Source organism: Harmonia axyridis, chromosome 2, assembly GCF_914767665.1.
Source record: "Harmonia axyridis chromosome 2, icHarAxyr1.1, whole genome shotgun sequence".
NCBI classification, from domain to species: Eukaryota; Metazoa; Arthropoda; class Insecta; order Coleoptera; family Coccinellidae; genus Harmonia; species Harmonia axyridis.
The window spans coordinates 35210623-35223676 of NC_059502.1; the positions used below are offsets into that span (position 1 = coordinate 35210623).

General features: G+C 33.9%; 1 protein-coding gene across 2 annotated transcripts; it reads left to right on the top strand.

The window, feature by feature from the left end:
• The first annotated feature begins 504 nt into the window (after positions 1 to 504).
• Positions 505 to 11130, top strand: LOC123673212 (ras-related GTP-binding protein C). Of its 2 annotated transcripts, none has more exons than XM_045607680.1 (8): positions 505 to 679; positions 741 to 892; positions 1054 to 1282; positions 3049 to 3250; positions 3637 to 3773; positions 3831 to 3973; positions 4847 to 4998; positions 10150 to 11130. In XM_045607680.1, exons 1-8 carry the CDS (start codon positions 677 to 679, stop codon positions 10323 to 10325), a joined length of 1194 nt encoding a protein of 397 aa, XP_045463636.1. In that variant the 5' UTR covers positions 505 to 676; the 3' UTR covers positions 10326 to 11130. The 2 variants fall into 2 exon arrangements, with proteins under 2 accessions (XP_045463636.1, XP_045463637.1); XM_045607681.1 differs by having other exon boundaries at positions 508 to 679; positions 3073 to 3250; positions 10150 to 10892.
• The last annotated feature ends 1924 nt before the right edge of the window (positions 11131 to 13054 follow it).

Sequence of the window (13054 nt, forward strand, 5' to 3'; positions counted from 1 at the left end):
GCGAATTATGATTTCCTCTTGGATCTAAAAATCTATGTTATTCATTGAAATACATAGGGCCAGTTGCACCATTTGCCTAAACATTGATTAAAATACATTGATTAATTTCTGATTTCTCTTGAGAAATCTTAGAGTAATCAACGTTTAAATTTTTAATCAATGTTTAGGCAAATGGTGCAACTGGCCCATAAAACTACTTTTTTTTTTCTTTTTTGAGCGTTCGTTCTCTGAACCGATCGCTATATCAATTCTTCACAATGTCTGTAATTTTAGAATTTTGAGTCCGGAATGGTCTCGAACGATTGTGTGGATGTCAAATGAATTTTCTTATAACCAAATGGTTTACAACAAAATAATGTACCCTCATATATTTTTGTTTTCGATCACTAGACGCTGCAACCATAAATTCGTTCAGAAATAATCAGTTATTATCAGCAGAGAATACTAAATAAAATAAATATTTTCAGGATCTGGTTGTTGGTTGTTCTATGAAACCGATAGAGGTATTTACACGCCCCTTGACACAAAGCCAGAAATGACAATCTGATAAGATAAAGAGGTTATGAATTCTCTATTATTTTCATACAAATTTTGAATTTTAATTGATTTGTTTGTCGTGGATTGCTTGAATCGAATGCTGTGATATAGAAATACATTTATTTGGTTCTCTCTCCCAATGGTTTGTAGTTGAAAATGAAATAATAGTTCTTTCTAATTTATACTTCAATAAATCATTTTAGTCATCCTATCCAGATGATGAAGAAGGTGTGGGTTTCGATGGCAATCCCAGCTCCTTCCCAAAAGATTTTGGCTATGGATTTGATGGGGACAATGATGTCAGTCTTTCAACAGGGGAGCATAAGCCTAGAATATTATTGATGGGTTTGAGAAGGTCAGGAAATAACATTTTGGTGCATTCCTATTTAATTTTCAAACCAACTCACCCTAAGAACGTATCTTAAACAAATTGAATATAATACTAAATGGCTTATAGTTTAAAGTAACCATGATTTTAGTGATTATCCATTGAATCAAAGCAATGTTTTTTTTCAGATCTGGAAAGTCTTCGATACAAAAAGTAGTGTTTCATAAAATGTCACCAAATGAAACTTTGTTCTTAGAAAGCACAAATAAAATAGTGAAGGAAGACATCAATAACTCAAGTTTTGTCCAATTCCAAATCTGGGATTTTCCAGGTCAAATAGATTTTATTGATTCTACCTTTGATTCAGATACTATATTTGGTGGATGTGGAGCATTAGTTTTTGTTATTGATGCACAAGTAAGTAAATATAACGAGCATTCATTTAAATTCGTGGTCAAGAGTGCTGTGGAGAAATTAGAGTGGATTTTCTGAGATTACAAGTAGTACTTAGCTTGTACCATATCACTAACATTTGTTTACATACTTCAAATCTGGGAACAAGCTAAGAGCTACTTGTAATCACAGAAAATAAACTCTATTTTCTCCACAGCGCTCTCGACCACGAATTCAAGTGAAAGCACGTTATTTAATATCATATTTAGGGTATGGTTCATATATCGTTGAGAATTTCAGAGCGGTTACTAATGATTTTCAATATATCAGAAAACCTGCTTCCTTAGAACATTAATAACAGAAACAGATATTGCCTTGTAACTTGTTATCTATTATTAATTAGTAATAATTGTATTATCTCGTATGTGAGGAAAACGAAAATGTAGTAGTTGTCTAAAATATTTTGAATATGAAAAGCAAGTCAAAAAAGTCTCTTAAAAAGTAATCATTTTCCATCATATTTACAACAATTGATACATTTGTTTTGATTCCAACACTCCTCGCTCCTTGTCTGACGGGACACATAAGTATTAGTGTAAGATAATTTGATTGATCTCGATATTGTCAATTGATGCTCAAAAATAGTTAACAATCTGATTTATTTATGAAAATTCTTTTGTACTTCAAAAAGGTCAGTGTTTTTCTCAGTTTGATGATTAAGCTATTGTGAAGTTATAAATGAAGGATTCCTGATAAAACATTCAACAATCAAATCATGATTCTGCACGCCTATGCGTGCTAGTGGCTATCGGCTAGCTGGATTGTGATTGGCGACACTTGCCAATTGTCATTGGTCAACAAAATTTTTTTTTACAGAATTTTGGAGGTTATAAATTGTTAATCTCTTTTGATTTTTAAACAACTAAAAGTTCTTGATGGCTCTGAAGGGTATATATTTCATAATTTAAATAACAAAGTATTGGAGTGTTAGATGTCATGGAAAATGTTCATAAACAATAATCTGAAAATTAAAATGACAACTGCCAAGATGAGTGGGCGTGGTTACCGAACCTAACCAGAATAAAATACGGTTGATCTGGTGACAAATAACTCATCTAAGTTTGAGGAAATAGTCACCGCTTTTTGAGGAATTTTATATACAGGTTGTACCCGAATAACACCGAAAAAATGTAAGGGGTGTTCTGTGATGAAAATTAAGGTGGGTATTTGGTTAAAAATACTTTGAAAGACCTCCCTCTGGAAAAGTTACGCCCCTCCGAAAATTATCAAAAAAAAATTGTTTTTCTCTTTCATATTTATTGAGCTAAGGACACAAAACTTGGTGAATATTATTTGTCAATAAAACTTCACACTTGGAAACCTTTTTTTTGAACAAGAGCCAACCAAATTATGATTCTTCTAGGCTAAGACTTTTACAACTAAAACAATGCGAACAAACAATGAACAATAACCGGTCAAATACCGACAATACAATTATAATATTTGTTGAAAATCTTTTTATTAATCTTCGGAGGGGTGCAACTTTTCCGGGGGAGGTTTTTCAAAAAATTTTATACCATATACCCACCTTAATTTTCATCACAGAATCACTCTTTCCATATTTTGGGTGTTATTCAGATACACCCAGTATACAGACCACCAACTTACTAACCATAGTAACCAAGGTGATATATGGACCATACCCTTAGATTGTGAACAAATAGATTTTTCTATATTATATATGGTTTATTAACAAAACTAATAATAAATATATCATTAAAAATTAAAAGGAATCCTTTGTTAATACTTTCAAGGATGATTATGGGGAAGCATTAAATAAATTGAATGTAACAGTAACAAAGGCATATAAGGTGAATCCTAATATCAAATTTGAAGTTTTCATTCACAAAGTGGATGGTCTTGGGGATGATTTCAAAATGGAATCTCAAAGGGATATTCATCAGAGGGCTACTGATGATTTGACTGATGCTGGTTAGTATTTTTTTGAATATATTATGTTTATTTCTACTTTCAATTTGACGTGAACGAAAATAATATAATAATGATAAAATAGACAATGATTGCCCAGTTTTCCTGCTTTTACAAAAATTGGACCCTAACCATATCCTTATACAAGTCAATGTCTTACAAGGCAATCAAAACCTTGTTATCTATTATAAATCTTTATTGTTGTATTTCCTTTGCAAACTATAGAGACCTTTGTTATTATCCGAAGCTGTAAAACGCACCATAAAAACACTATACATATATTTAATATCGGACTTTCAATAAACGTTGTATTGGTGATATAAAAAGAAAGAATATCTTTAAAGCAACAGTTTCTTTTTCAATTTTCTATATACATTTTCAAATTTCAGGATTGGATCACATTCATCTCAGTTTCCATCTAACATCTATATATGATCACTCAATATTTGAGGCTTTCTCCAAAGTAGTTCAAAAATTAATTCCTCAGTTACCAATTTTAGAAAATCTTCTGAATATATTGAATACGGTGTGGTATTTCCATTTTCATTTTTGTGAATGAATTCATTTAATGATCTCTTTTTAGAATTCCGCTATAGAGAAGTCATTCTTGTTTGATGTAGTTTCAAAAATATACATAGCAACTGATTCAACACCAGTTGATATGCAAAGTTACGAATTGTGCTGTGATATGATCGATGTAGTTATTGATGTTTCCTGGATATATGGGTAAGTATTTAATATTTTCAGGTAATATGAGAAAAATACAGAATGACTGAAAAGAACTTCATTTTGAATTCTTTTTCAATCAGTCTGACTATTTTCGAATTTAAAACATGTTTAAAAGTAATGTCATTGATACCACCTTCATAGATACCTTTGGAGGGCTACCCTGTGCCTTCTCTAAATTCACTTGACATCAATATTAGAGTATGCGTGGATAATTAAGATTATCTCATAGCAATCAGTCCCATAATTAAGGCTTACAGAGATATTCTTTTCTCATTCACAGAGCTACTGCAAGAAGTTGCTTAATATTAAAAAAATAAGGTTGGACAGGATATTGTCAAAATCATATTGTTCATACCAAGAAGTAATTAACAAATACTGTGGTCCTGTCTGTCAATCCTTATTGAACAACACTGTACAATAGTCTTTTGATTACTTGAACCTACTGACATCTATAATAGGGCACACGGTCATTTGACAATGTTCTTTTGGGCTTGGTAATAAATTCAAAGAATCAAAAAGATCTTATAGGGGGGCTCATTATTGCCCATTGCTTCATGCAGAATTTGATCTGATCTAACAGATTATTGAGTCACAAAGAAATTATTATATATATATTCATTCTTAAAGATTATATTTCGATATCAGTCTTAATATAATCTGATGAAGCCACACTATTGACGAAACAATTGTGGCAAAGATTAAAAGATGAATGGAAATTAATTCGTTTAATTATTTTATCTTTGATCAATTTCAATCAAGTTCGAATCGAATCTATTAAAGACCTTTTGTATACATTTATATCTCAAAAATTGTATGTGATTTGCATTCTAACTGAGAAACACTGAGCTTTAATATAATTTTTTTATTTAGAATTAAAGAAGAACAACCAGATGCCAATGCATTTGATGAACAGAGCTCTAGTCTTATTAAGCTGAACAATGGAACAATTCTATATCTTAGAGAGGTTAACAGATTTTTGGCACTTGTATGTATTTTGAGGGAAGATAATTTCGATCATAAAGGTAAGCAATTGATTTTATATAAATATAAAGATATCCTTCAGTCTTTTTGAACCTTCGTGCAATAATATGTACCTTGACCTCTACCGTTTGATTATCCAAATTTCTAACGACAACAATTTGTCAAGATAATCAGGTTTTTTCTGTATGTATATAATATGTGGTCTCCAAGGGCGTAATAGACATATGAATGAACAAACTTTCAAAAGCTCATGATTTCATGTCAATTTTTTTTAAATTTTATATATAATTATTTCAAAATTCATACTGAATTATTTAGTTGATCAGTGTTTTATTGAATTCAAATCTGTTTGTTTTTAGGAAGCTATGCCTAAGCGTAGTGTCACACACACTGATTTTGGACGGCCGATTTATTACCAGCCGTCCAAGTTTTACATGTGGGATAGGTACCTTTCACAACACGCCGACCACTGATTGGTACCGGTGAGCAGCCTGCCACTGTCACTGGATTGCGCATTTTTTCGATTCCTATAGGGCCAGCGCAACCAGGTGGAACGGAGATGCACGAGACAACTCCGTTCCCGTGGTTTGCGCAACTTATACACCAGTTGCCTATTCCGAACAGTAACCCTATTCCTACGTCAGCGACTAATGTTGCGACGCGAACTTTATGTACTGCGCGGGCGACGCGATCAGCGCGACTTTCACGATGTGTCCTGCGCGAGCGAACTATTACGAGCGACGCGGCCAAAGCAAATTTATCAAACCTTGGAATATAATAGCGCTGTATCGGTCGTAAAACTGTATGACGCGAATTTCGCGCGATGTCCGCTATCAAATTATTTGATATTTCGCGCGACTGATCTTCCGCTATGCACAATCCCAACCCCAACCATATATTTGTCTCGCCGTGTCGTGTTTGTAGATTTCAACGTAGGACACTGAAAATCGCGCTGTTCGCATCGCTCGCGCAGTACATAAAATTCGCGTCGCTCGCGTCGTAACATTTGTCGCTCACGTAGGACATAGGGATAACCTAACCCTATGTCCTACGTGAGCGACTAATGTTACGACGCGAGCGACGCCAATTTTATGTACTACGCGAGCGATGTGAGCAGCGCGACTTTTTTTGTCCAACGTTGAAATCTACAATCGCGACACGACGCGACATAAATATGGTTGGGTTGGGATTGTGCATTGCGGAAGATCAGTCCGTTGTCATACACTTGTAGAGAAACAGTTATAATGAGGTGGTCAAGAAAACGTAAATTATTCATATGTGAAAATGTGGCTTTAAAAATGCTAATTGTAAGACGCAGAAAAATGGGAAGAAAAAGAAATCCAACAAAAAAAATTTTTTTGGAACGAATGAATTTTGGAGAGTTTCACCACTTAAATAAACAATTAAGGACTTCTCCAAATTTATTCCTCAGTTATTGTAGATTGCTTCCTACAACATTTGACTATATAGTGAACATTTGACTATATATAGAAACAACCAAAAAAAAAAAATCTAAGAAATACGTTAACCTTTACTGAATTGAAATATTTTTTTCAATCTGCATGGATACATATAAAAAAGGTTTATTTATTATTACTCAATGATATATTAACCTCAACTATATTTATTTCCTTCAAATGGATATTTCTTCAGCATTATTAATATAAGTTATGCGTAAATAAATGAAGTGTAATAATAAATGATGATTATTGGTGGGATTTCAAATGAATTATTTATTTCCATGAAACTAATATTTGTTTGACCATAGATCCAATAAATGATTCATTAACTATAATGCATTTTCGATAATATCAAATAAACACTTCTCTCAGTGTATATAATACTATAGTTAATTCGTCAATCTTACTTGTTTCCCCCAGTTCATCGGCAATTCTACTCCATTTTCTATCCACCAACAGTAGATTATGATATCTTTTATCAGTCTTGTCCCAGAGTATACTGGAATTTCTAACAGCCAGTATTAAAACTTTGTTTAAATCATTCATTGTAGAGCGGTCGAAGTAAACGTGCCTGCATCAACAAGAACTACTGAAGTTCGCGCGAATTCCGCTTGGAAATATCAAACAATTTGATCGCCGACAGAGCGCGAAATCGCCTGAAACAGTTTTACGACCGATACGACTGCACGTAGGACAGCGCTATTATATTCCAAGGTTTGATATATCGCGTTTGGTCGCGTTGCTCTCATCGCTCGCAATAAATCGCTCACGTAGGACACAGCGTAACGCGGACATCGCGCGAAAATCGCGTCAAACAGTTTTACGACCGATACGACGACGTGTAGGATACGCTATTATATTCCAAGGATTGATAAATTCGCTTTGGCCGCGTCGCTCCGAATAGTTCGCTCACGCAGGACACAGCGTAAATGTTACGTCTGCGCCGTTCGTGTCTTCAAGCCATACGTTTATCTGTTTGTTTATTTTCATTGTGTTGTGATCAAGTCTTATTGCAATGGAAATTATGGAAGGTCTCATAAAAGAGTTTTATGGTGAATGTCGAATTCTGAAATGACATATGACAACTGAAAGCGAGTACGAGGTACTAGTTAGAACCAAAATGACTATTGGGGATTGCAACAGCCAGTGTTTCGATTGGGTCAATAAATTTCCTGCTGTGACTAAAACACAATAGTGGTGTTATTTTATTCATCATCAGATCCACCCTGATTGAAACACGATGAGCTGTCAGATGGCTCATCAGGTGTAGAATAAAAGAACGAGTTGATGGTTCTATGCTGTTAAGAAGTGTTACGTCACAGAACATTGAGGTTAGACACATATCCACCAATCATTATGTGGAAAACAACCGCCTCCACTTCATTCATCACATTCATCGGCTCTGGAAGTCGATGGATCCGATGAGCCATCGATGCAAACATCGGTGATTAAAAGAACGAGTGACAGTTTCAGTCGTTGAATGAACGAACGATTTGATGCAACCGTGGTTGAAGCGCTGAATACTTTGCTGACTGAAAGAACACCAATAATGTATTGTGCGTCAAACCTATAATGATTTGAAGAGACTGCAATTTGGAAAAGACATTGTCCCATCAAAAAAATTAACTCAAAAACTCAATATCACGCAAACCACATAGGGAACGTTGTTTTGCACGTCTCCATTTCCTAATGGATTGGAGCATCTGGTTACGCTAGCCCTATAGGAAACGTAAAAATGCTACCGGGCAGCATTCCATATGTGGTTAGCGTCACTCGCACATTTATTAACCATGCTTTATGCGAACATGCAAACAAATTTTTGCCTATAAGTACACCTATATTGTTCTATTTTTGTTTAGAATGATAATTTAATTTTTTTCTTTAGATCAGGCCTATTTTAGTTGGGTTTTTATTTAATTTCTCTATTTATATCGAATAATATCGAAATAAATGAAGAATATTTATATATAAGGTGTCCCATCAAAAAATTAAGTAAAAAACTCAATATCTCTGAAACGGATAATATTTTTGAAAAACCGATGATTTTCGTAAAATCTGGGGTAAAAAACTGCGCTAAAAAATATTGGTCTCCTATTTAAGAAACACCAACTCTCCTCTATATCTGTAAAACACTAATTGATTTATATTATCTATAGTGAGTATCATATAAATTTATTTATTCGCATGTGAAAAAACCGGCCCTAAGTCTTTTATAGTTCTCGAGATGCTTTCAGTGAGCATCGAATTTGGGACATACATTCGAGACAAACACAGCGATAATGATCATGGCATTATTACGGAAACGACGTCCTTTTCATCAAAAACATTAAGTGAAAAGTGTGCTTGCAACTTTACTTCAGTCGAAAGGTATTGGGTCTTATTGCACAATATAAGAAGGGAAGGGGTGCCAGATGGTTTTTATTCATTTGAACTAAATTTTTTCAAGTAATTTAATCAACTAAATAAGTCAAAATCAACTTTAGTCTAAATAAGAAATTTTTATGGAAAAGAACGGATATCAATTTGAGATTTTTAATCATTCAATAAAATTTCTGTAGGTAGAGTACAATAATTGGGATTGTTATTCTGAAAAATTAGATATTCAAATAACTTTGCACAGGTACCTTCTTGTTTAGTACGAATACCGGCTTTCATTTACTTTCATACCTAGAGAGAGCTAAATTGAGAAATTGAATAAAAACCCAAATAAAATAATCCTGATCTAAAGAAAAAAATTTAAATTATCATTTTAAACATAAATATAACAATACAGGTGTATATGCAAAAATTTGTTAGCATTTACGCAGAAAGTATTGTTAATAAATGTGCGAGTTGCGTTAGCTACATAGGGAACGGAGTTGTCTCGCGCGTCTCCATTCCCTAATGGATTAGAGCTCCTGGTTGCGCTAGCCCTATAGGAAACGGAAAAATGCTACCGGGCAAAAGTGGCATACCTATATGACTAAATACACGCACCGATTTTGGACGGCCGACCATTTCAGTTGACTGCTCGGTAAAATTGTAGGTAAATTAGTTTTGATAGTGCGTGCTTGCTCATTATTCCGAAAGCAATGATTATTGATATTGATAATGAATTCCATATTTTCTTGGTAGAGCAAGACCCGTTTTGTGGAATAAAATTTAGAGACAGTTAAAGACAGAAATCTTAACAGAGATGCAGACATCTTTTGAAAGCAGGCTGATTGTACCTTCATTTCTGCAATTCATTTAATTATTTTCAAACAGGGTGTTCCCAAAAAAAATTATCCAACGTATGGGAGATTTCTTAAATGGATCACCTCGTATATTTGCGAATATTTCTAATGGATTTAAATATCTCTACCAGGACGTAATTAGGACGCAATGTATATTAGAGATATTTTTCAACGGTACAAATCTTATTCAGAGAAAACTGCAAAAAGTTGAGGAAACAGTAGATCGGTAAAAGGCCTCTACCGATTTCCAGAAGAAATAGTAGTAAGAATTTGATCAGAAATGTTTTCAACTGCAAGATTTACCTAATCACCATTCCTAAATGATCTACCTACCACATAGGATTCAATATCATCATTATTCAATAACCTCGTGTTAGGTGCATGTGAAAGCACTTGCTATTCGTTCGATTTTATGCCAGTCGTCCAATATTGGTGTGTGTGAAATTACAATTAGAATGCACATTCAATTGAATACTTCTTTTCCAGTTTTCTCAATTCTAACCCTGTTTTTTCTTAGGGATTATTGACTCTAACTTCCTGAGTCTTAGAGAAGCCATCCAACAAGTATTTGAACTTAGGAGCAAAGCACAATCCTCTCTACTTACATCACCAGACAGTCCTATAATTACTAATGGAGGTGGTGCAGTTTCACCTGAATCTCCTTTGAGTCCTTCATCTGTTAACACTTCTTAGAATGATTCCTTATATTTATTTTTAAGAAGTTGATTTAGTACAAGCTTTTCAAAATTCTAAAGATATCGATATTTTTTATTTTTAATTATCATGTTTTCCTATTCAAAGTCTCAAATTGAGACACTCTTTCATTCATTTTGATAATGAAAATAAATTATAACAAAAGTTAATCCCTTTATCAAAAATATTTCATTTGGTATTCACCTTCTATGCAATTTGTTATACATTTCAGATTTAATAAGAATATAATATTTATTTTATGACAAAGCATTGAGATCACAATTTTATGAACCAAGTTAAGAGAATCTGAACTGAACTAAATCAGCAGCACTGAAAAGTTAAGGTTACCAATGTGGGATATATTTTTTCAATGCTAATCTGAAAGATAATCTTTCCTTATATTTGTAATTGTCGGCTATATGTGTATTTTTGAGATAAATATAAATTTATTTTCCAGAAAATTATAAAATTGATATTCGTTCATTATTCATTTTTATTGACTATTCCTTTTGGTTTTATTACTTTTACCAATTGGCATTAGATATTGAGTTATGAGATGAACAACTACTATCTTCCATTAAAAATATATTGTGAAACGAATAATTACCAAATGAATGACTTGAAATTCTGTTGAACATAATGAAAATTAAAAAATTGACTAAATTTATGTTACTCTATGGTTATTGTTGAATATTATAGATTATAATTTAACATATGTATTTGAGAGAAAAAAGTTCTTATAATAATGTTGTCATTTCATCAAGACTTCCAACAAATTCAAAATATATAAATTATCTACTCTTATGTTTCAAATCAAAAAAACTTGGAAATATAGGATTCAAGAAAGCTTTATTTCATTATGAAATTGAACTTTATTTGTTCATTCACTTACATAGTAAGATAATTCGAAATACTCCTTGTAAAAAAGTATATTAGTTCAATTTATGTAAGTATATAAATAACAGAACTATATTTGTAAAAATCTGTTTTTTTACCCTCATAAAATTTGCTGACAATGTTGGCTTCATAATATAATGCTGTCAATATTTCTTGAAATGTATTTAATCATGTTCTCTTTTCAATCTATATAATTTTTTCGAATAGTACTTTCCAATTATATTATCAAGTGAGAAACCAATCAACTATGTTATTGACTCTTATGCGGCCCATAGACTTTTAAAAATATGGTACAATAATGGAAATTGTGCAATAATATTGAACATGTGTAGATTATATTGAAAGATTGCGCAATATATTGTACAAAATCAAAATAGTTAGATATTTATTGTGCTATGTGAAAAAATATTGCATCATCTATGGGTGTACAATGTGATGTCAGTTGATGTCAAACACGGGTTTCCTCACGATGGCTTCTAAAAATGCAATTTTTGATAGATTTAATAGAAATTATCATTCACTCCCGGTGTAAAGACTAAACAAACCAGGGGAAAAAGAATGAACAGTACTTCCGGCGATTTCGTCTTTTCTTTGAAGGCTTTCACTCACGGAGATCAAAACACAACACGGTTCGGCCTCACTCAAAAGGATTCACAAACGGACTGGCAAAATATTGAACGTCTGTACCCAACCTTGCACAACCTTAAATATCCTCTCACTGAGCTAGAGAAGAGACTTGGGACGTGAATGATCACCCGAGAGAGTAGAAATGGGCAGTCAATCCTTCCACCCAAGAGTTTTTGGTTCAAATAAGGTTGAAAGCCTCAGCTCTTCCATTATGCCGGAAAGATCAACACCACGCTCCGGATATATGCCTGTCTTCCTATAAACGGCGTATTTCAGGAACTTCCTCTGAACACGCTCAATGGGAGTAAGATGCGTTGCATAAATTGAGAACCAAATCATGTTAGCGTACTCCAACCTACTGAGAACAAGGGAAAAGTAGACATTTCTGATAGCAGACAGATCGTCTAGCTCACGGAAGCTCCTGAACAGGAAATCCAAAGACCTACAGGCAGATGAACACAGATCCTCAACATGTGGAACAAAACTCAGCTCACTGTCAAACCAAACTCCCAGGTCACGAAAGTGATCTCCAGCCGCAATAAAATCACCACCAATGTGATAATCGAAAGCTAATGGCTGCGTCTTTCTGGTGAAAGTAACTCTAAAACACTTCTTCAAATTTAAAATAAGTCCATTCAGCAAGCAACAACTTTGAACCAACTCCAAACTCGACTGAAGAAGTTATTGGTCATTAATATCATGTATTCTCATGAACAGCTTCAGATCATCAGCATAGGCTAGAGCCTCACAATTGAGAGAGCATAAAAGGTCATCAATGAAAATTATAAACAGCAACGGTCCGAGGCTAGATCCCTGAGGAACGCCAAACTTGAGCTCGTACTCAAAAGATCTGAATCCATTGTAGAAAACGTAATTAGTTCTACCCTTCAAATAGGAACGAAGCAACCTCACAAATTAAGGACACGCTAACGGTCTTCAGACTACATAAAGCCCTACCAAAAGACCAGAGCAATGAATTGGGCAGCTGAGGAAGAAAGATGGTGGGATGACTGGCTTAGATGACGAAACGTTATCACTCATGATGGAGACCCAGATTCCAGGTACCCAAATCTTTCAGGGCAACAAACCGGGTCAGGCTGTCTTGTCACCCAAACGAGGTGCCAGAAAGATAGCTGCCAAACCCTTCACAAAAGAGGAAGAGGATCCGAATCCTTCAAACCCTACAAAACTCCAGGCGGGGATGA